The sequence below is a fragment of the Artibeus jamaicensis genome, unplaced genomic scaffold, assembly GCF_021234435.1.
Source record: "Artibeus jamaicensis isolate MK-2021 breed Jamaican fruit bat unplaced genomic scaffold, CSHL_Jam_final contig_585, whole genome shotgun sequence".
Taxonomy (NCBI): Eukaryota; Metazoa; Chordata; class Mammalia; order Chiroptera; family Phyllostomidae; genus Artibeus; species Artibeus jamaicensis.
The window spans coordinates 3009157-3033942 of NW_026521894.1; the positions used below are offsets into that span (position 1 = coordinate 3009157).

The 24786-nt window shown below is 39.3% G+C and overlaps 1 protein-coding gene across 12 annotated transcripts in view; it reads right to left on the reverse strand.

Annotated features, from left to right (window-relative positions):
- NCAM1 (neural cell adhesion molecule 1) overlaps positions 1 to 23348 on the reverse strand; it is a 345984-nt gene extending 322636 nt beyond the window's left edge. For 7 of the 12 annotated variants that reach the window (XM_037163206.2, XM_053670456.1, XM_037163198.2 and 4 more), the window contains exon 1: positions 23070 to 23345. In XM_037163206.2, coding sequence (XP_037019101.1) covers positions 23070 to 23121 — 52 coding nt within the window. In that variant the 5' untranslated portion in view covers positions 23122 to 23345. Of the gene's footprint in view, positions 1 to 23069 lie in introns of all 12 variants that reach the window. The other 5 variants (XM_037163188.2, XM_053670453.1, XM_037163178.2 and 2 more) reach the window with 3 other exon arrangements.
- Positions 23349 to 24786: the final 1438 nt, after the last annotated feature.

The following is a 24786-nucleotide window of genomic DNA, read 5'->3' on the forward strand; positions in this document are numbered from 1 at the left end:
AAGTTGACAAAGATGTGATGATGTTTAAATGATAGAGAAAAAGAGCCAGTGGAGGGGATAACTGGGAGAAAAAAACTCTCAGGAGGTGGAAAGGATGTGGTTCATCCCTTCTTAGATTAGCCTTGGACAGAACCAGATTCACCTCAGCCACTGTCACAACACGAAGAAGCAAATGTGTGGGTACTAGTGTGTTTGTAGGTTTGATCACAGAATTCTCATCTGAGGGTTTCTATTTCCTCTGTCATATAAGAGGAAAGGTCATCTGCTGACAGTGAGGAGAGAGTGGTGGTGGGAACATATGGAATGTCTAGAGATGGCCCACATCAGATGGGGGCAGAGGTGAAAGTTGGGGTGTGGGCTGGGGGAGTCCATCTCTGATCACCAGGGATGATGGTGATCTAACCAGTCAGATAATGGCTGTGGGACAGAGATGAGTATATGGATCACAGAGATATTATGGAGGCAGAATGATCAAGAGTGGTTGATTGGCCAATTACCCATATAGGAAATAGGGGAAATTTGTCTAGATGTTGTGTAGAAGATGTGCAGAAGGTGCCCATGCACTGAGACAGGGAGCAGACTTCTTTATGTGTAAGAGAGGGTAACAATAGTTTCACACATGTTTCCTGGAATGGCTGGTGAAAAATATATGTGAAGGGTGTAGTCTGGTACTTAAGAAAGTGCAAAACTAATGGTAGCTGTTGTAATTATTTTGCTCTTATAGGAGAAAGCTTTGAATAAAACAAGACTCAGATTTGTTGAATGATAACTGAATAAATGAATGAATGAGGTTGAGTGAAAATAGAAGTGGACTATATAGTTTCTCCAGTGTAGATATTGTAGTTGTTATATTAATCGGTGACTGTTATTCTTTTGTGTGTGTGTTTGAAAAGGGGGTAAGGGGTTTGAGTTTTTTTTTTTTTTACATAAAATAGGTTTGAAGTATATCTAAATGTTTTTAAAAAATGAATCATGTTACCTTTCCTTTACTTAATCCTATCTCATTACCTTGGGAATAAAATATGATGCTGCTTGCCCATCTTAATACCCCCGACTCGCTCCAGTCACACGAAACTTCCTGCTGCAGCTCCGCTTCCACCGTGTTCTAGGCCTTGTCTCACCACCTCACCCTCCCATTTCCTCTACCCGGCACTTCCCTCCACCTCCCCTGTCCTCACCATGTCATTCTCATGCTTTAGGTCTCAGCATAACTTCATGACTCCAGAAAGCCTTCCCTGCCCCTGCGACTGCGTTGGTGCCCTTCTTAGATGTTACCATAGCATTTGTGTTTATCCCTAATGGATTGTTCTCTTCCTTATGCTCCTTGTCTAAATGGGGCACAAGGACTGTTCAGTCCAATCCACCAATGCCTACATGCTCTGAAAAACTGAATCTTCCTCCTCCCCTCCAGCCCCTCTGCTAGTGCCTTCCTTCCAGCTTTCACTGCCTCCATCTGTATCAGGTCCTAGCCACCAGGCCCAGCCTCTGGGCTAACCTCCACACAGCCACCTGACTTCACTCCTTCAAGGGCTTCTCAAGGCTGTCTTTGTTAGCACCTGCACCTTTTCCTTTCCTTTTCTGTAACTGCAGCAAATATATAACATAAAATTGGCTATTTTAGTGTTCACAATGTTGTGTAACTATCACTACTATCCAGTTCCAAAATTTTTCATCACTCCATATGGACACTCTGTACCCATTAGGCAATAACTTCTTCCATGCCCAACCTCTTTAATCTATTTCCTGTCAAGGACAGGAATTACTGTCTGTCTTTATGAATTTGCCTATTCTAGAAATACCATGAAAATGGAATCATACAATATTTGTCCTTTTCTGTCACTTAGCATAATGTTTTTCAAGGCTCATTCATGTTGTAGCATGCATCAGAACTTCATCCTTTTTTATAGCTAATCTCCCCCTGTACATGTATACCACATTTTATTTATCCATTCATCTGTTGATGGACAGTTGGGTTGTCTCCACCTTTGGCTATTGTGAATAATGATGTAGTGAACATAAATGTACAAGTATCTGTTTGAGTTTCTTTTTTCAATTCTTTTGTGTATATGCTTAGTTGTGGAACTGCTGGTCATACAGCAATTCTACATTTAGCCTTTTCAGTGACACCTAGGCCTCTTTTGATAAATATAAAAATCTCATGCCCACATCAAGCCCCTGATATGCTGTTTCCCCATGACCCACATGTACACACCCACCACTAAGAAACATGCAAAAGCCTTGGCCCAGCTAGCAAGATGGTCCATGGGTGGTCCCTCATCTCCTTTACCAACTCCTCATACCAGCTGTGTGTGTGTGTATCAGCTTCGTTAAAATAAAATTCACATGCCACATAATTAACTCATTTAAAATGTATAGTCAATGATTTTAGTATATTCACAGAGTTGTGTGACCATCACCACAATTATTTTAAAACATTTCATCACCCTGAAAAACAACTCACCTATTAGCAATCAGTTTGCATTTCCCTCGACCCTCCTAGCCCTAGGCAACCAGGAAGGTAACTTCCGTCTCTATGGATTCTCGATATTTCATATAAATGGAATCATAAAACACATGGTAATTTATGACTGAGTTCTTTCACTTAGCATAATGCTTTCAAGGCTTATCCATGTTGTGGTATATATCAGTACTTCATCCTTTTTATTTTTGAGTAATATTTCATTGTATGGATATACCACAGTTTATCCATTCATCAGTTAATGGCCATTTGGGTTGTTTCTATTTTCGACTATTATTAATAATGCTACTATGAACATTCAAGTACAAGTTGTTGATGTATGTTTTTGGTAGACATATATTTTCATATTTGGAGGAGTAAAATTGCTGTAACTCTATTTAAGATTTACCAGAGTGTTTTCCAAAGGAGCTGCACCATTTTACATTCCTACCAGCCATGTGTGAAGGTTCCAATTCCTTCACATCATCGCTAGCACTTGTTATCTTTTTTATTATAGCCATCCTAGTGGGTGTGAAGTGGTACCTCACCACAGTTTTAATTTACATTTCCCTGAGAGCAAATGATGTGGAGCATTTTTTTTCCTGTGTTTATTAGCCATTTTTATATGTTGGCTCTGGGTTTTTCATACATAACCTTTGTCAGATCGAGGAAGAGGAAGTCCTTTGTATTCCTACTTTGTTGGGTGTTTTATCATGAACAGATGTTGCATTTCATCAAATGCTTTTTCTTCCTCTATTGACATAATCATGTGGTTTTTGACACCATCTGTTTATGTTGGTAAATAATTTTTCACACTTATGAAATTTATGTAACCCTAAAGTGTGTAATGCATTTTTATTTTTAATTAAAAGGTTCAAATTTAAATTATTAACTATAAAATCTAAAATTACTTCTATAACAAAATTGTGGAGAAGCATATTAGTAATATGTGTATTTTGGAAGAAAATTTACTATTAAATTGATCTAGGGTCTTTTCTTTTGAATGTAGAAACTATGGTGTGTGTTTTTTTTCCTCTACCAGTTTAATTTTTGTGGCCCTACCTTTTAAAACTATATCTTGGCCACTTTTTTCCTTAGAATAGCAACCCAAATACACAGTAAAAGTCTATGGAATGCTCTGCATAGGCCCAAGTTAAACACAACACACTACATGAACACTGCAGAAAGCAATTCAAATAAAATATAAATTATATTATCAGAGGATCTGTGCTGAACTGTCAAATAACCAAACCCACACAATAGTAAAGGGGGCAATAAAAATAGTTACACTAATAGTTAAATATACCGAAGCCAAGTGGTTTTTTTTAAAATCAGTTAACTACCCTCTAACATTTAACAAAATCACTTGACTATTTGTACACAAGCAGTACACATAAAACGTGTATCTCCATGATTACATGTAATAATTTTATCAGAATATGTATACAAAGAAAATGGAACATTCCTTCCCTTGTAAAATTCAAATTCTAATTGGTAACATTATATAGTATGCAGAAATTTTTAAAGGTATTAAAGCACATAAAGGGTATCAGACCAGTCCAAAATAACAGACCTTCAAAATGACTAATGTGCATATTGAGGGTTTGGAAGCTACACTGGTTGATGTGGCTGGTGCCAGCTAGAACTAGCAAGAACCAGACAGGGAAAGGCTTCATGAAGGAGATGTGTTTTACCATGGTAGGAAAGAGACATATTAAAAGCAGCTCATCTTACAAGATCTTACTAAAACAAACCCTCACTAACATTAAGTACATTTCTCCTGTTTTATTCTCAATGTTTGTATTCAATCAGTAAGTCTTACATACAATAAAACAAAAAAGATGTCATTGTAAAGGATAATTTCAAATATATCATTTAAAATCAATTTTGCAGACAAATTATATCTGCAAGGTGTTAACTAAATCACATATTTTCTCAATAAATACTGCTACATAATTCACTTAATTTTATTTGTGTATCCCCATCTTGGCTCCCAAAACACAAACTAAGATTCAGATTTGGGGGGTTCATGTTTAATTTTCCTGACATTTCCAATATTGCATATATTGCCAGGATTTCAATTTAACTCTTTCTCAACACAAACCAAAGAGAGGTGCTTACAAAATTATAGAGCTCTGCAGGAACACAGATTGCATCCTAGGAAGATGAGGCACTGTCCTCTCCACCCCAACATTCAGGACCCTAACACACTGGGACTGCACCACATGGAATGCAGGAGCCAAAAGGGACTCTTCTTCCACAAAACACTGCACTAATTCTCCAGTATTCAGCTTTTCCACTTGAATGGAATAAAAACCCTTTTGAGAACAACAATTACAATCCCCCCATTTTTTCTCAGGCACACTATTGGACTTCTTAGTGCATGCACAATGCAAATAAGGCAAGCTTCCTTTCATAGAGTGATTAATATGCACAGACAGCCTGCTTTTTTAGTAGGATGTGAAGAACCACCAACAAGCTTTTCTAAACCCAGAGGTTTCTACAATTATTTGCACTGTTTATTTTTAAACATAAGATTACACAATAACACCAAGTGCTTTAGCTCTAATTTGCCAGTATTTTGTAAATAATGACAATTTAGACTTTTAAACCCTTTGTATCATATTCAAAGCAAGGCCAACTATTGAGTTCAATATATTAATTTTTCCCAAAAACTAAAAAACTCAATTGTGTGAAAAAACATTGAAACTATATTTTATTTTTAAGAAATTACACTTCATTTTTAAATAGCAAGTGATCTGTCTAGCAGATACCTCTGGAAAACTTATGATTTAAAAAATCTATTATAAATTCAAAATAAGACCAAGAAATTACATTGTAATGGTAATCCATCTAATTTAGATGTATCTTTATAAAACTTGTGACTTTTCCAAATTAATGTTAAATTCAATATAAAGCTATGTTTTTCTTTAATTGTTGTCCAAGTACAGTTGTCTTCATTTTCCCTCTACGAATCCCCCTTGTTCCCTACCTCCTACCCAAGATCTTACACCCTTTGGCTTTGTCCGTGGGTGCTTTATACAAGTTCCTTTCTTTCACGTGAATATTTATAGTATTATTTATAATGGCCAAAAAGTGAAAATAATCCAAATGTCCATTGCTTAATAAATGGATGAACAAAATATGGTCTATGCATATAATGAAATATTTTTTAGATATTAAGAGGAATGAAGTACTGATTCATACAACGACATGGTTAAACTTCAAAAAGATTATGCTAAGTTGTATCTTAATGTGGTTTTGATTTACATTTTCCTAACAACTAATACTGAGCATTTCATAATGTGTTCATTGGCCATTGTTTATCTTTTTGTTGTTGTTGTTGCCTTCTACTGATTTTTTATTTTTTTAAATTGTTGTTCAGTTTTCTGTCTTTTACTCTCATCCCAGCCCACCCCCCCCATACACATGTTCCTTGACAACTCTTCCCCCTACCATTATCCCCTCCTACCTCTCCTCTGGTTACTGTCAGTTTGTCCTTATTTTGTTGTCTCTGGTTATATTTTGCTTGCTTGTTTGTTTCATTGATTAGGTTCCACTTATAGGTGAGATCATAAAGCTATGTTTTGATAGGAAATCAAATTTATTCAATAAAACACATGCTACAAAGCAAGTAGGACCTTTGCACAAAAGATTACATACATATGCACATTTAACCTCAATAAAGTAATTTAGGAAGCATTTCTAATCATGATTCCTTGGTGATTTTTACCAAAGTAGCTAAGAAAATGGCAACCTACCATATATAATGTTAACTCTTCCACAATAAAAATTTCACTTCTCTCATCATTTTTTTACTACCTTCACCCACAAAGTTTCACAAAGTGATACCAGTCATATGACTACTTGATATTTCTACCAAATGTCTTAAACAAAAAAAGAAATCAACAACTCAAATGTTTTGCTCCAGATATGGTTTCTTAATCAATGTATTAAACATCAAAATGTGAATTTGATTTTTATGTTCTATTTTTAAAACCTCTGTAATTATAAGACGTTAGATATGGATGAGACTTATGACTCCAATTTCAGTCAAAAGATTTAAAATATATATGTTTGTAAATAAGTACTGTTTATGGCCTAAATCAAATTCATCTTCTCACCAACAGTCCCAAATCCCAGAATATATGGCTATGAGCCAATGAGGAGTGGATTATGATACTTTAATTGTTGTTCCTATCAGTCTTGCTTTAAGATATTGGACATATTAGCATCATTGTAGGGACATCAGTATATCAGTCAAGATACTTTGTTTCCTTGTGAAGTTCTAGTATCCAATCAGTGCAAGTCATTTCCACACCTGGATTCTCCAATAGCATAAACAAATAACCTATTCCATATTTAACACCAACAAATTCAGTGTAGTTTTAAATTGTTTTCTTCCTTTGTACTTTTAAATTTTAAATTAATGAAATTTTCATTGAAAAAGAAAAGGAATTGTCCTGGTTGGCACAGCTCAGTGGATTGAGCACGGGCTGTGAACCAAAGGGTTGCAGGTTCAATTTCCAGTCAGGGCACATGCCTGAGTTATGGACCAGGTCCCCCCAATGGGGGCCACATGAGAGGCAACCACACATTGATGTTTCTCTCTCTCTCTCTCTTTCTCCATCCCTTCCCCTCTCTAAAAATAAATAAATGAAAATCTTTATTAAAAAAAGGAATAAATTTACTTGTTCTAATACATAAATAAATGAAAATGAAGACTAAATTAACAATGGAAGTCATCATTTTAATCTCTCATGTTTGGTTTTAAAAGTATATAATTTTAAACCCACTTATCACAAACGTTTAATATTTAGAAATGTATATATAAATTATTAAAATAATTATACATACTTGTAATTTATGTCTTCTTAAAATATTCCCACTATACATTTATTGTTATTGCATTTAAATAAAATAATTTGACTGTGTAAGGCTGTTGGTAATAATTATTTTCTTAATATTGCACCAGACAGCCAAAATACCACTCAGAATAATGTACTGATTTACCTCCCAGTGACTTCAAAAGGATCTGTTGTAAATATCTATAGAAAACCAAATAATAAACAATTATTCATTTCTTATTTAAATACAGAACCCTTAAATATTTAAATCAGTTAATGTGTAAAATTTTTATCTTCTAAAAAATAATACCTATATCTAACTTGGCTATAAAAAAGTATAAATAATAAAAATATTCTTTTTATGAGAAGGAAGGGGAATGAACTGCCTGCATGACTAGTTCTCTTAATTGAGTCTGACCGGTAATTTAAATTCTAATTCCAAAGCCAATTTAGCTCAAAATAACCTCAACTAGTAATTGAGGGCAGTTAACAGACTCATTTTCAATCTCTTATTGAAATATCACACAATGTCCCTTTTTTGCTTCATTATGACAGATGGTTTTCTTTAATGAAAATTTTAAATTTTAAACATTCCACAAAGAACTTTAAGTTAGATACACAAAAGGGAAAAATCTGAGAAAGGCATAAATAACTTTTAGTTATCTTTTTCTGACATTTCAAGGTTATGTTTGGTATCATTCCTCAGGAATATTACAAATGTAATCAAAACAGTTTAGAAAACAGCCTAGAGAGAATTTTTTTAAAGCGATTTAACATATTTATCTTGTATCTCAAGCTCCTAGATCCACATCATGGGACACAGGAGTTAGTCCATAAGTAATTAATTGAATGCTCCTAGTAAATGTTCCTGCCACTCAGTGAGGTTGGGGGACAGCCGTTTGCAAATGCACTAAAAAAACTGCTCTTAACCTGATCACAGCATCATTGCCAAGCCCAAGTCTTCATATCTAGGAAAGGTGGCCACACTGGAATCTTCCGAGCATGACTTCGTTCAGAAACAGTTCTTCAAAACTGAGACTGGCCCTCACTTCCTCAGTTGTCAATTCCCTTAAAGATGTCTTCACATTCACCTTCTTATGTCTTTGCCTTTGATGAACCCCTGGAACATTTACTTTTCCTTTAAGAATTCTGCAGGATTCTTGCAATCCCAAAAATTCCATACTAAAACCTGTGAGATAAAAGACCCCCCAAATCCACTTTGGCTGGTAAGAATTAAGAACCCTGAAAGAAGCTGGTCAACAGCAGGTTCTCACAGTCTGCTCCAAAATTAAAGCTAACAGTCCTTCTCATGCCAACCCCTATCGCTGCCTCACACTGCTACCTTCAATGCAACACACACACACACACACACACACACACACACACACACAGGCACACACTGTATGCAACAAGAGGGCAGAGACCATGTAGCTCATCTCCCATCCTGCACTTTTATTAACTGGAGAGGTTAAGTCACAGGGACTTGGTTCTTGGGGATACCAGGCATTACTGAGGGCAGAAGTGCCAACCAGGAATAGGACTAAATGAAATCTTGGGTACTGAATAAAATACAGCTCAAATTATTGCTCCAACTCAACTTAGAGAACAAAGTGGTCACACTTGGACCTATAAGTTGAAAAATGTTGGATTCTCTCCAACTGAGCAGTCTAAGAGAAAATGCTGGTACTAATGAACATAGTGGACGTCCTGACCCATAGGCAAAGTCTCTACATAATCAGCCTGCAGTGAAGCCCACCCACACACAGCTTTTCAGTGTCTTGCTCCTAATTAGTAATAGAGCCAAGAGTCATTAGAATTAGAGAATTAAATGAAGCATTATGAAACACAAAGAAGATAGTAAACACAATAAAGAAAAATTAAGAGTACAAAGAGATGACAAAGGAAGCAAGGAAAATTTTCTAAAATACTCAGCAATATACAAGATGTTGCATCACAAAATAAGAAGAGTATGTTATCAAAGAGACATTCAAGCAACAAAAAAAGAGCACTTAGAGCCTGGCTGGCATAGCTCAGTGGATTATGGGCAGGCTTCAAACCAAAGGGTCGATGGTTCAATTCCCAGTCAGAGCAGATGCCTGGGTTGCAGGCCAGGTCCCCAGTGGGGGCCACGTGAGAGGCAACCACACATTGATGTTTCTATCCCTTTCTTTCTCTCTCCCCTCCCCTCTCTAAAAAATTAATACAATGGGTTTTTTTTTTTTAGAAAAAGAGTACTTAGATACTAAAACTACATTAGCAAAATAGAAAATTCAATAGAAAAATTGGCAAAAAGCTGAGAAAACCTCCCATAAAGTAAAGGGAGGTTTACTTTAAAAACAGAACCTCCCATAAAGGTGTTGCTTGTGGAGGTCAAAATCAAAAGTGGAGTGGGTGAGGAGGGTGTGATGGGAGAGCAAAGGGTTGGTGCAGGAGACTAATGTGTTTTGTGACAATTCATAAAACTAACTTTTTAAGCAATGTAGACATTTTATTTTGCTAAAAGTAAAAATTAAATTCAAGAAAAAAGGGAGGGATGAAACCAATTAATTCCAATTGCTTGAACTATTAGATCTTTAATCTCAAAATATACTCACTATAACTTAATGGACAAGAGAGAAATTGGCTGACCACCTTCTCTTAATGGTAAATAAATAGCTGTGGACTCCAAACCAACCTGAGAAGCTATATGCAACAAAATCACTCTATAAGAATGAAATACAAAGTCTCCTTTGTCCTAACTCCTTAGGTGTTAGGATGTCCCATGAGTGAATTTTCCAGATGAGTAACACTAATTCTATTATATCTTTCCTTCATACTTGGTGTTTATGTTTGTTTTATTTTTCCAATGATCCTTGATGTCATACCTCCTTCAGTGCCTACCACAGAGCTGAACATAAAAGACACATGTTTAATAAATGAATCCACATAATGGTTGCCTGTTGCTCAAATAGGCCATAGTTGGTTGTTCCAAAATAGGTTTAATTATGAACACCCATTATTTATAGTGCAGCATGTTACAGTCATTCCTTTGGCAATACTAAGTGGCTAATACTGACATGCTTTGTGTGCCCTTGAGTCTGTTTTTCATAAGTTTCCCACCCTCTCAAGTTACTACATCTTCTTACTATTGGTATACCTATACTTAGCAGTCATGTTTCCTTGATTCTAATCTAAATCCAGGAGTCTTGATAAATGTGGTAGAAGCTAGAAAGTTAAGAATATATGGACTCTTTCTGAATAAAGGGTTAAGGGCTTACCTAGGAGTCAAGGATATATGTTTCAGTGCCTGGACTTTGGGATATCCATTTTGGCTATCCAGTGGCTTCTTTCCCCTAATGCTTCATTCTTTATGTTCCAAAGAATAAAGGTTGCCAGGTAAATGTCTTTCAGATTAATGAAGTGTCACCAATATGATCATTAGCAGCAACCATCACTTAAATATACTAAATTTTATGGCACCACCTTTGTGGTGAATCGAGAGGTTTAATATTAACCCTATATAATAGAAAGTAAAATTTATACAAACCATTTTTTAAATTCTACTTTTCTCATAATCCAGATCTAGTAGACTTTGCTTTCATAGGAGGTAAAACAGCTAAGCAATCATGGCATTTATAATTCAGTCACAACTCATGGTGATCCTGAACTCTTAGAAAATAAAAAATAGATGGAAAAATGTTATTCTAATTATAATCAATACTTAAAAGCAACACTAATTATACATCTCTCCACTGTGGACTTTAAAAGAAAAAGAGGAAAATGGCAAAATATTATTGACCTTACTATGTGCCAGACAGTTGTATAAATTGCCTCATTTCCTCCTCACTAGTAATCTTATTAGGTGGGTGCTATTCTCTTTGTTTCAAAGAGAAATAAACTGAGCATTGGAGAGATTAATTAACTGGCCAGAGGTCACTGAAAACAGGAGAGCCACCTTTCAAAATGCAAGTGTGATGTTGAGGTCTACAGGTAACCCCCTGTAGTACCCCAGGCTTCAGTAACACTAAAGGAGATGCTAAACTAAGAAAGTGAGATAATTTGTGATTAAAACTCAAATCAAAGACTTGTATTAGATTTACATCTTCTCGTGTCCATGACAGCAGTTCTTTAAGGTTACCATATTGTACCCTGAATCCAATGCCCACACAGTAACTGCAGCTTAACTTGTGATTGGTAGCCGCATCCATAGCCAGAATATAGACTTACAGTTGAAATATGAATACAAACAAATCATTAGAAAAGCAGTCAATCACAACCATTTCCACTCCTTTGCCAATCTGATAGAAACAATGCACCCAACGTGTGACAGGCAGGACAAACTTCAGATTTTGCCATCCACAGTCAGAAAGATTTTTAAAAGGCACAGAAATCAAAGTAGGAATATCATGAGCAACAATGCAAGAAGACAAAATTGTGTCTAAAAATTATTTTCTTACATGATAAATGAAATCACTGGGGGAAAACCTTCAATGTTCATTTCCTCACATGAATCCATCCCATTGATCTTGGCAAGGTTTGTAACTCCCCTTTCCCCTTTCTCTGATGATATAGATAGTTACATATGCCCTGAAGCCTTCCCTCAGCCTAACACTTCCCTTCATTTTTGTCAAGTCTTCTGGAATTAGTTTTTCCCCAGTCTTTGACTCCAACAACTTGAATTCCACTACCCAACTGACATGACTCTAAGATCACCACTCTCCTGTGAAATAAATCCAATTTCTACTTGAGTCTCATCTCCTTATACTCCTAATCACCTTAAATATCACTACCCTCTTTTTGATTGCACTCTTTGTTTTAAAATCTGAACAAAGGAAATTGATGCTCATTAGAAATGCGAAACAATATAAAAATCGTCTTCTTTATGTCTTAAACAGTGAAAGATTTTTTAAAACAAAATTGGGATTATACTTATAAATAACATTTGTTTTCAACTTTTTTTAACTTAACATTATTATCCTTCTCTAACCTAGGTGTTCACATCACTAGGCTCTGGCTTCCTCCTTTTGTTCACTATCACCTTCTGAATTATGGACAAGATACTATTCCAGTTGCTACATAAATACTACACCATAAATACTTCTGGGTGTGATAAAGACTCCACGATGTACTGATTGTAATTCATGGTGTTTTCTCTGAATGGAAAGAGGATAAAAATATAGACTACTACTGCCTCTCAGTCTTCTTGGCCTCTTTGGCTGAGCTCCCCCTGCCTCCTCCCAAACACATAACACATAAACTACCTCATCCACCCTTCTGTGCAGAGCTCAATCCTTTCTACAAGCCTCCTCAACTCTCACTTTGGGAAGAATTCTCCAACTGCTCCTGGTGCCCAGATAATCCTTATCCTACCTCTGCAATCTCAGCTACAGATGCTACCAGGTGTCCCAGTTATCTTTTTATTCTCTGGTTGACAGTAACTCTCTGAGGTCAAGGTATTGTATTTTCGAATCTTTGTTTTTTGGTTTACAGCATGCCCTGCAGCTAACAAATTACGTAGATATTCAGTAAGTGTTTTTGCTGTCATTGCTTCTCCCTCTCCCACCTGTACCCATGAAATCTCTATCCTGTACCTTCTCTGCTCTGCAAATTGTTTTACCCTCTCTCTCTAGTCCTATATTCCTCCATCTAGGACATTAGTTTTCAAACTCTTTTGCTTGGAGCCATAATAAGGTACATGTTTTCCATCACAACCTGTTCAAGGAAAGTTTCACAAAACAATACTCACCCTTACTACATAAGACATACTCTTTTCTATTCCATTCCATCCATTTTTCCTTCCTTTTTTCCTTTCTCCTTTTTAATGCTGGCTGAAACCAACTAAATAGATTTCACTACTCACAGCTGAAATATATTGACCTTCAAGTTAAGACACTAGAATACTCAAAGTTTTGTAAAACCCACTATGTATAAAACTGAAGTTATCCGTCTTTCATCCAAGGTAACCCCTTTCCGCAGTTGCCCCATCATACTGACAGTACTATGATTATTTCATTCCCTCAAGTTGGTAACTTAAAACTTTTTTCTCTCTCAGTCCATTTTGGACCTAGCAACTAATTCTGCTGGCTGATTTGTCATCTGTAACATCTCTAATTCAGCTGTGTGCCTTTTATATCCTTATCCAAAGCTATTACAGTGTATCTTTCCAAGATTATCTGCTTTATAAAACATATTAGTTAAATTTCTTTAACAAGCTCCTCTGCTACAGAAAATTTGACTTTATAAGTTTTTTTACCTATGTGTCTACTAATAAAAGGTATAGCTGCGAAGTATTTTGGTTCACAATCCATTTCACATATATTATTTGATTTGATTCTCAGATTCAAATGAGGAAATTACAGTTCAAAAAGACATTAAGTATCTCAATAAACTCACTTGGCTAGTTAGTAGCAGAGCCAAATCTTGAACTCAAATCTTTTTAATCTAGGCCCAACAGTACCCTTTTCCCTACATACATACAAGTCTTCCTACCACATAAAGCAAGAGACTGTCATTGGACTTACCTGGCTTCCCAACTAGTTTTAACTTGTTCCCTTATCTCCCAGCCTCTGGAATCTCTGGTCATCTAGTCCATCTTAGATAATGTAATGAACATCCTTTAACTAACCTACTACTTTGTCCAGCCAGTATTGTGGCTGCTACATAAAAACCAAAATTCCCTTTAAGTACTGCAGTAATCTCCACCAATTTACTTCTGCTTATCTCTCTGCTAATTCATGGCTGGCATCATACACAAAGCCTAGTACAGCAGATATTCAATTGCTATCACTCACCATACTTGTAAATATTTTTAAAAAGTGATTTCTCTAACATTTACAGCCACACCCCTTGCCTTTGTCTAGCATCTCAGATTCTAACAAGACCTGCCTCAATTCCAGTTTTCTTTCACTGCTTGTCAACACCGAATGACTCATCTGTTACCCAGCTAGACTCATCTCTTCCTGCAGAGAAATAGGTCCTTCCTCTCCCTGTCTATTGCATGACCCTGAGGTCCAGATCAAGCACTAGCTCTTCCACACATTTTCTCAGACATTAAAACCAACCAAGATGATTTCTACTTTTCTAAACAATTTTCACAACTAATACTTGCCTCCTTCTTTTAGGTACTTATTCATATAGTTCCTCTCGTGATGTCCTCTCTGAACTAAGCACATGTTTTCTCCCCAACCCTCTGAGTGCCTCCACAGGACCAGTATGGGAGTCTTAACTTCATTTTCTCCCATTAGCCTCCAGCACAGACCTGTGCACGTCATATTCACAGTACAATTGTTTAATAAACACTTCAAAAATTAATCTGTATTCAAGATGAAGTTTTAAAAAGGACATGTTGAGAACCTATTACATATTACCTGTTTTACATGTGTGATTATATTTACGCTCACCAAAACCCATAAGGGAGTGTCATTATCCCCATATTGCAGACTGGGATGCAGGCTCAGAAGTGCAGCAACTTGCAGAATATCGGTTACAGTTAGTGGACTCGAGCCAGTCCTGTCAGACTCCATAGCTCTGGATAGTGCCCCTCCACCGTGCCCTCCCTGCTCACTTTGGTTGGACTCAGTTCAAAAACCAAGCATACTCACATTTGCTTACCATGTATTCTGATGCTTTATGTATTCAAATCATCCTACCTCTAGAAAAGGAAGAATTGCAGCCAACTAATATAAGTTAGAGCCTCAGTTTCACCTATGTAAGTCACTTAACCTTTCTCATGCACAGTTTCTACTTCCAGATCTAGACTTGGAGAATTTTTTCTCCTAATCTCTGGCCCTCACACTGTTCCCCAAAAGGATCATATATACTCGTAACTCAAGGTGTTACCTCTGCCTGAATCATCCCTTCTTCCTGCTCCATCATGCCCGACACTCAGCTTGGGGGAGTCCAAAGCAGAGTAAATTGCTTCCTTCCTTGTGCTCCAATAGCATGTATTCATGTCTCTATTTGTAAGTATAGTATGTCTCCCTCCCACACTAGATGGTACACTTTAGGGACAGAGGGACATCTTACTGGATTTTATAAACTGAAATCTAGCAGAATTCCTGAAAGTCTCTGACCTTCTCCAGATTTCAAGAAGGTCTGCTGAATGAAGGAATTCAGAACATTTGCTGTGATTCAATGTTTGTTGAAATTAAGTAGTCAGTGAGAGGACCATCGCCCTTTGCATTTCACAGAGCTCTCCAAATGTTCCCTCCTCACCTCCCCAGCCACCCAGTCACAAGTGAACTTCCTCTGGTAATCTGTCACAGTACCTTCTTCCTTTCCCCAGTTTTGATCAGAATATGTAATTATAAATATATGTGTGTTAATTATTTAATGTCTGTATTTCTCCACACTATTTGATTGGAAGCTCCATGAAAGCAGGGACAATGCATGTTTAATTTACCACTATATTCCCAACACCCAGCACTCAGTACTCAATAAATATTCAACGAATAAATAACGTGGAGACTAAATGATATAATGCATATCAAAAACTCTGAAAATTATATAGTGACCATTATAGTTATTGGTATTATATATTCACTTTATCTCCTCTTAGGTAGCTAAAATAAAATCTTGCATCTCTTCTCCAACATTATAGGCCTTTAGTTGGTAAATATACTTCCTGCCCCATCGATAGGGTACATATGTCTGACACATTTGAATAATAAGGGCAATTACTTTGTTTTATTCCAGTTAGAAATGTACGGGAATATCAGCAGCGAGAAATGCTAAATCACCTCAGATCTCACTTAAGACTTTCTGTAAAATAAAGGTCAAATAGCTCCTTCTTTTCAAAACTTTGATTTTGATACATGATTCTAATCATCAGTGCACTACACAATAGCCTTTATGAGGTACATGTTTAACAAGCTGGAACCTTGTATTCTCAAGCAAGTGAACCCAAGTAGCTCAACACAAAGTTGCTAACACAAGACAGGTGTGGGCTGGGCCCTCCATTGCATGGGCTCCTTTCAAGTCTCTGGGGGGATGGGGATCCAACGGTGAGTTCTCATGCTCATATGTTTTCTACATTTTGAAAAAGCAAATACGTTTTTTCAAAAATTTCCTTAAAGAGAGCTTTCAAAATTGTACACCTTTCAGGCTGCATGAAACCTAGATCTACCCCTGTGCTAATTAAATTAAGACCTTCTACTGAGGCCACTTTTCTCTGTGTGGACATATTTAACAATGAATTTTTTAAAATTTAGTTCTAATCATCGAAGAGGTCATGTTCCCATAACATCTATTTTAAATCCTTCTAAAAAGAAAGCACTGTCTAAATAATTACTTTTTTCTAAACCCATATACATCCCTCTTTTTTGTTAATAAACACAGCTTGAACACACAGAAGTCCTGTGTTCTCTAAAATAATCACAACAACTCTAACAAGTAGGTATTGCTAATGTTCCCATTTCACAGAAGAAAAAACTGAAACTTCGGGAAGTGAAGCGAATAAATGACTGCTTAAGATCAGATAGCTAAAAAGGGATACCTGTGGCTGAACTTTCACCCTAGGGTTGTTGGCCACTCCTAGTCTCTGTGCTATGCTACTTCTAGGTTCCTTGATGGCAGAAATAATGTCATCTCAGTCCTTTGTAATTCCCCCCAGAGTTGATGTTAAAAAGCTGACACTCAATAAACATATTTGCTCAACTGTTTAAGAGTCGATTATGTTACTTAATGTAACAATCTCAAATGCTGTGACATTACTAGGATTATTTCTAAATGGCGAGGTAATCAAATACCAAAGGCCTTTTAACATGTTTCCTCAGGAGTGACACAGAACAGAAAATAGGTCAGATGTTGCCAGTGTTCACAGTTACAAATCAAAAAGTACTAGTGAGACTATGTAGTAGAATACAACTTATATAGAAGTCCTTTCAAGTCACTTGAGTGATGCAAACTTTGAATTCAAAGGAAAGCATATTTACACATATCTGAGAGGAAAAGAATTCATTATAGTAGGTTTAGTAAACCCTTTTTTCCCAAAAACACACAGACACAAGATAGACCAAATGGCTTATACTTTCGTGTAGTCCTCTGAGTCTCTGATTGCTCGAAAGTTAAACTAATACTGCAGGAAGAGGAAGGAATGTCACCCTGAGCAAAAAACTCGGTGTCTATATGTAGACATGGTTAATAGTGTCTAGAGTAACTGCCTGAAAGGCAGCCATTTGGCAGCCGGACCAACATCAAAAGGCAGTCTCCTAATGAGTATCTTCAGCTGAGAGACAGCACTCAACATGGTGAAATGAAAGGGCATAATGGCATCAGTGGCGACACCACATAATTTACATCCCTTTACATTGGCAAACGGTTTTCAGGTTTGGCACCAGGAGTTAATAACAAAGAGGGCTGGAGGTGACCTACCTGTGACCTTCAGATTGACTTCCGCATTTCATTTACCTACAGTAGTGAGTGTGTCCACCTGTATGACCAGTAGTAGTTTCACTTCCTCGTCTCCTCATATTAAAAACTCTGGACTTCACCAGAGGTCCGACCATTAGGAGTCAGAGAGATCTTCGGGCATTTCTCTTCCCAAGAGGCTCTCTCTTACAATGTTCCTCAGAAACTTGCTGAGTACTTTAAGAGATGTATAAAATTCTCTTCTAAATATACTCATATCTTCCTTTTTAACTACAGGAATCTTAACCTTAGTCTTTCTTTTATTCAAAGCTCAAATAGGCATTATTATTATTATTATTATTATTATTATTAATCCAGTTGATTTTTTAAATTCTGCCTAATTTGTAACCATTTTTAAAGCTAGTAAAATGCTATTTGTAATTTGCTGCAATTTTGTTTAAAGTTCCAGACAACTGTTAGCCTATATATTTGTTAGATTGCTAAACTAAAAAAATGATCAATTATGTAATGTACATTAAAATATTTATTTTGACACAAGTAAATACTTGTGTACTTAAAAACTCAGTATGTAAACAGTACAGAAGAGCCTTTGTCAAATGCCTTTGTCTCTCTCCAGAGCTGGCTGCTCCCATAAGACTGACGGCGGCAGGTGTGGTCAGTCCCTTTCTTTCCCTCCCTGGCCATCGGTTCTGCCCTCAATCACCACAAATCTAATACTGGCAGAGAAAGTTCTAACTGTTCTTAGCAATAGGTAGTCAGTCACTTACTTTACACTAAGACAGGAAGGACTGTTGATAAAATATCTTTGAGGGTCAGCCAGTGGCACTGAAGTCACTTTCAGTCCAGAGAGCAACCACAATTCTTTAACATTAAAGATGTAAATTATGGGGAATTCATCGAACTAATATTAAATAGAGGCTTTGTCACCTTAAAAATTAAGTGGTTGGATCAAAAATTCCAAAATCCATATTTTAAGCAGTGTCAAGTTTACAAGATGCTGTAATTTAAGAAACCGAGTTCTGCAGTGAACAAAAACATCTGTTGTATCTAATGACTACTTTCTGAATAACAAAATGGTGCTATTTATTTTGAGAGGCAATTATGATGTTTCCTGTGACAGAAATATATAGATATAGATTCTTACATTAAATTACATGTTAACTATCTGAGGTTTAATGATAAATGTATTCCAAAAACAGAAACACTATGCAAAACTTTTAGAATTGTTCCATGTGACTAATCTCTCCCTTTTACTGTTGCTTTGGGTAAGCATCCAAAGAGAATCCTTGTGAAGAGCACACCCACACCATATATTTTTTTGCAAACACTTAATACTTTAATTCTTGAACTACCAAGGTCAAGAAACAGTCACTAGTTAAGGCAACAGATTTTTAATTCAATTAATTGGCATAGAGCCTTGGATGAACCTCCTTTATTGAACAAGGAAATGGCCTGCTATCTTCTGCTATTCTAACGTTATTGTTTTGAAAAGATAGATCTTGGGTAAAGATATATGGAAAGAAGTCAACCTACTGGGTTCAATCTACTGGGGGAAGGTGGGGAGAACTTCTTTAAAAATTGACTTTAAAAAAACTATATAAGTTTTAGACTAATGAAAACTTAGCCCAATTGATAGATCTTTAGAAAACAGTAGTGGAAAGAGTAACTCAAAAACTATCAAATGAAAACCAGGCCACACTTCCACAATGTGTGGATCATATTGTTTTTGTTTAACTCTTCTGAATTTTATATACTGTAGGTTATTTTCAAAATTTTAATATATCCTAATTATTAACTGAAGGAAAATTAACTTTCTGGTTTTTCGATAGAGTTGTGGAAAGCTTTCCACATTCTTAAATATGGCTTCACTACATTTTGTTAAATTTTGTTTGGAAAGATAGATTTCTGATCTTAAAATGAAAACCAACAAAAAATATAGCTCACCATAATTGTGCTCACTGCAAACTTTGCTGAAACATGTCTTCATTTGTTTAGTGAGGGGCATTATATATTCTCTATATACGAGGGGGACCCCAAAAAACAGAATTATATTCTGCAAGGTGGACGGGCCCCTAATAGTACAGGCTTCCCCAGCTAGGTGAGTGTTCTAGGAACCCATCTGTATCAGTGCAACAGCTGGTGTTGTTGTGAGAGGCTGAGTTCAGTTTAAGTGAAGTTTTTTTGAAGACTCCTTCAATCCATTTGTCCATTCCATGATGAGTGTTTACCAGCACACCTGCCCATAACACGCTGAGTGTTCAGCAGTGTTTGACCAAAATGGCATGACCCCTACCCTCCCTATTCTCCCAATCTCTCCCAGAGCAACTTTTTTTCCCCCCTGGATGAAAAAGTCCTCAAAGAGAAATGTTTTGCCAGCATGGAGGAGGTGAAACAACGGCAGAAGCACTAAAAGCCATCAAATCGGCAAGTACAAAACCGTTTTGAGTGGTGGAAAAAGCATCTTGATAGGTGTATTGTATCAAATAGAGAGTACTTTTAAGCTGACTGAAGTTTAAACATGTAAGAATAAATACATAATTTAGTATAAATAAATTCTGGTTTTGGGGGGTCCCCTCTCGTACATGTATGCACTAGCTATCTTTAAAAAGTAGCACAGGTGCTCTTTGTTTGAAAACCAGTCCTATCCACTCCTTGACTCTTACAAGTTAAATTGGCAGAGGATTGTAAATTTATCAGAGAAACATATGACTTAACAACCATTCCAGATCATTCAATCAAATCATTTTTCCACAAAACATTAAGAACTGCGGTTAATTCCATAGCCTTTCTCTTTATTCCTAAAGAATGGAAAACACCAAAACAATCAAGGCAGCAGAGCTAATTTGTTTGGCATATAAAGTTAGCATACCTTATATCTAAATTGTCAAATGCACCAAGTGGAGAGAGGCTGAACCACCTTGTCCCTGAAGATGATACACCATTTGAGGCCAAATGTGTGTATGTGTATTAGTTTTTATTTTCCTACTGACCCTTTGACTGCAATTCTTCCATTTTTGTTTTAACTGTGATAAAAACCACAGTTAAAATGGTTTTAAAATGTGGTAAAAATTTCTCTTCGGAAAGACATTCAACTTCTTTCTTTTGTTAAACAACCTTTTATGTGTTTCCTGGTCTGTCTTTGTCCTATCATCTTGGTTCTAGGGTCAGGAATGAGGACACTTTCCTTTCAGGGACCATGGTTCAAAACGTCACCCCTGCCTCAGCAACAGAGAACATCCTCATCTGGGATTCCCTAGGCGTGTACCCTTGCAACTCACTGAGGATCCAAACGCTGAGGGTTACACCCATCGCCACGCGGGAAAGAACCGCTAAGTGAGCCCCCAAGGGCCTATCAAAGATTAGAGCTCCACTGTCACGTCCCCACCTGTAAGGGAGGGGGCCTCAGAAACACCCCTCCTCCGCCCTTTCCACAGGTCCTGCGGCGGCGACCTATGGGCGCTCGGGAAAGGGCATTCTTTGAGCAACCCTCAGTCAGGTGGCTCTGAGGACCGCGGTCAGCGCACTGGGGTTGGCCTCCCGCCGAGGGCGGCCTCCCGCCGAGGGCAGCCTCCAGCTGGGCACCCCTCTCTCGGGCCCATCCCGCCCCGCCCCGCCCCGCCCCGCCCGGCCGCGCCGCGCCCCGCCCCGCCCCCAGCTACGCCCCAGCTCCGGGCAGGCCGGTCAGCGCACGCGCGTCGGTGCGCCCCGCTAGCGCGCCCTCCCAGGCAACGCGCTCCGGCCAGGTCGACTCGGGCGCAAATTTGTGTGATAGCTGGGGCGGGAGGGATGCTCCAATTTGGCGTGAAACAGGCGTGAGTGAGTTAGCACCTCCCGGAGACAACCTAGACTCCATTTTATTTCCTCAGAAACTGCGAGGTGGGCGGGGGACCGGCCGCAGGGCGGGGTTCCTCGAGCAGGAGAAGAGCGAGACCGTTAGGCTGGAACACCGGGAGACTCTCCTGGTAGCTCCTGGCCACCACCCGCGCCGGAATAAAAGCCTCTCGCGACTTCCCGCCCAGGCAGCCTCGCTCTGATTGGTCACCATGGGAGGCACTGGAGTAGGCTGGACGCGGCAGCCCAGCGCTGCTCCCCGCTGCCTGGGGAGGGGGCGTGCTAGGGTGCTCCCGGGCCCGCCCGGGGAGCTCCCTAAGCCAGGCTCGGCCAACTCAAGCGACCCCTGGGAGCGGCGACCGCAGCGCACAACTCCCTTAGCCGGGCTTTCCTGGGGTATTTCCCAGCACACGCCCCCCGCCGAGAACGTCAGCCCACCCCACCCTAGCTCTCTCAGGTCCCGGTTCCTTTTCTTCCCTCTTCCCGTCCATCCGCGCTTAAGCACAAATCCTGGGGTGGGGTAGGAGAAGCAGCTGGAGGGAAGGGTAGGCACGCACGTAAGAATCTTCCTGGGAGGCCGGTATGGAAACACCCAAAACGAAAAGAATCTTTATGCCGGCTGTGGAGGTTCGCTAGGCGGCGGCCCAGCCCCCGCCACCCATGGCAGCATCACTACTGTCTTCCTCCCGGCTCCCTATTGTTCGCACTTTGCAAGATCTGGAACCTCATCCAGAGAAAGGAGACTGAGGCGAAGCGTTTCGGGGGTCTACCTGCCATTCTTCTCTCTTATCGTGCAACACAGGGCTCTGGGTGCGTGTGAAAGCACACGCGCGCACACACGCGCACACTAGACAGCCTGGATCACGCCCTCCTCGCCCTCCGCCCCTCCGCATTTCCTCCTGTCAAAACGCGGCGCTGGACCCTCCCATCCCTTCGAGCTCCAGGCCGAAAGCAGGCTTTGCAACTAACCAGCAATTTGGCAAATGAAAAACTAACGTCATATCGACGGGGGTGCAACACGGCCACACAGTCCTGAGATTCTGCCCATGTCGCCCCATTTTGCAAACCGTTATTCGACCCCGGGCAGAGGGTGGCAACGGCGGCGAGCCCCACTTTATTAGACCTGGGGAAATAACGATCGGGTGGCTACTCCGGCTTTATTGTTCACTCTTCCCAGAGCCAGAGCTGACAAGCCCCTGCCCAGCAGAATCTGAGCCTGTGCCGCGGCACCCTAGAGCCTCGCCATTCGTGCTGCCCGCCTTCGGGGAAGGAGCGCTACCCATCACTGCGCGGCCGCCAACATCTCTGAGAGCAGGCGGCTCCGATCACAGCGCCCGGGCACACTAAGTGGGAAGGGCGGGCACGCTGGCAGGGCGCTGGAAGCTCGGTGCACAGGGAGGCAGCCCCGGAGGGTGAGGGGTTCGGCTGGACGGCTAGGGCGATGCGCTCCTTCCTCAGCTCCACGAAAATGATCACCCTTAGCATTCTCCGAAAAAACACCGAAATAACAGTGTTCCTAGGGGGAGTAGTAGGGAGAAGAAGGCAATTAGCAAATCAAATTGAGAAGAAGAATTTTTTAAATGTACCTGCAGTTCCAAGGAAAAACAAAGTCCAGATGAGATCCTTAGTTTGCAGCATTGTAATCTGCTGGCTGGGAGGGATGTTCTTGCCGCGGTAAATTCTGTGCCCCACCTTATAGCGAGTGTGGACGGCGTTAGAGCAACAGACCTAGGGGCAGACAATTGCCAGGCTGAGTATGATTATTTTTGCAGAATTGTTTTCTGCCAGCCGCTGCCGAGCTGCGTTCACGCGCTGAGCGGAGAATGAGTGACAGTCTCAGCCTCAGCACACTCGCAACTCGGAGATCCTTGCGCTGGCCCGGGTTCGCTTTGATGGAACCGGGGATGGGAGAGGGGGGCGGAGGGCGGGGGTGAGAACCTCACTGTGTCCTTCCACCACGCCGGCCACAAATAGTGCCGAACATCAAGGAGGTAAGAGACAGGGGAGGCAGATGCGGCCGCCTGCAAAACGCGGCCTGGAGCAACCTTCAGGAGGAAGCGAGCTCTTTCATGCGCAGTCTTAGGGGCAGAGCTGGGATTTTTTTTTCCCACAGTTCTCCCCCACGCCTCCGCAGTCTCTCCTATCATCCAGCCTTCCTTAATCAGGAGGTTGGATATTTTAATAACTAGCAAATAATAAAAACAAAGCCGTATGTTTTGTTAGGTTTTTCGAAGTTGTCGAATCTCTCAGATCCATAGATCCTTGAAACACAAGCAAAGGACTTAATTTTTTTTTAAGTACAGAAAATTAGAAATTAGGAGAGGGATAGGTATTGCTGTTGCAACGTTTTGTTTAGGTTTTGCTTGTTTGTTTGTACTAACTAGGAAGTTTGCTCTCCCACAGAGAGGCAACAGAGGTGGGAAGCAACTTAAGTTAGAAGAAAACGCAGATATTTAGAAGGAATTTCCAGAAATAAAGGAAGGAAAATGTTTGTTTATAAATGTCGAAACCTGTGGTCTCTTCATGAAGATCACCAAACCTATTGTGTAGGTTTTATGGTATAGGCACGATGTTATTTTCCTACAAAGGCACACAACCTCAGTTCTTAAAAATATTAACATAGAATATCACCGAGGTGCCAACATAAAGGGTTTCAGTGAATCTTACAGCTGTATTTTGAACAGAAGAGAATGAGTGGAGAAGCAGGATGAAAATATAAACATGTCTGAGCACTTGAGCAAGGCTTGAGTGTTTAAAGAACAACAGGTGAGGGGGAAGCCGGAGCTCAAATTGTTCTACAGGCTGAGCCTATTAGCCTAGAAGAGTGAAGCTTCCCTAGAGGAAGGCTGCCCACCTTCCAGGCACCATTGCATCAACATTACCATGTACTCACTTTTTCTTTAAAGGACAGGCTCTCCACTGCTGTACCTCTCTTTCAAAACCCACCCTCTGCTGTCCTGCCAGCCAGCCTCCATTACTGCAGAGGCTGGCACTGCCTCTCCAAGTCCTAGACCAGCAGACCACACTAGTACACTGCTGACTTCCAACTGTACAACCTGTGAAGAGCGTATCTCCTGGTAAATCAATCTTTCATAATGTTTACTTTTGTAATACTTATCACATACCAATTATAAAAGATAAATACAGAGAAATAGAAAGAAGACTCCAAATGCCACAGATTCCAGAGGTATCCATAGATTTTCTGTCTTCAGTATATGGGTGTGATTTTTTTATGTGTAATTGACAGTATGGTAGCAATTTGAATCCTATTTATTTTCCCTGACATTTCATTATAAGCATTTC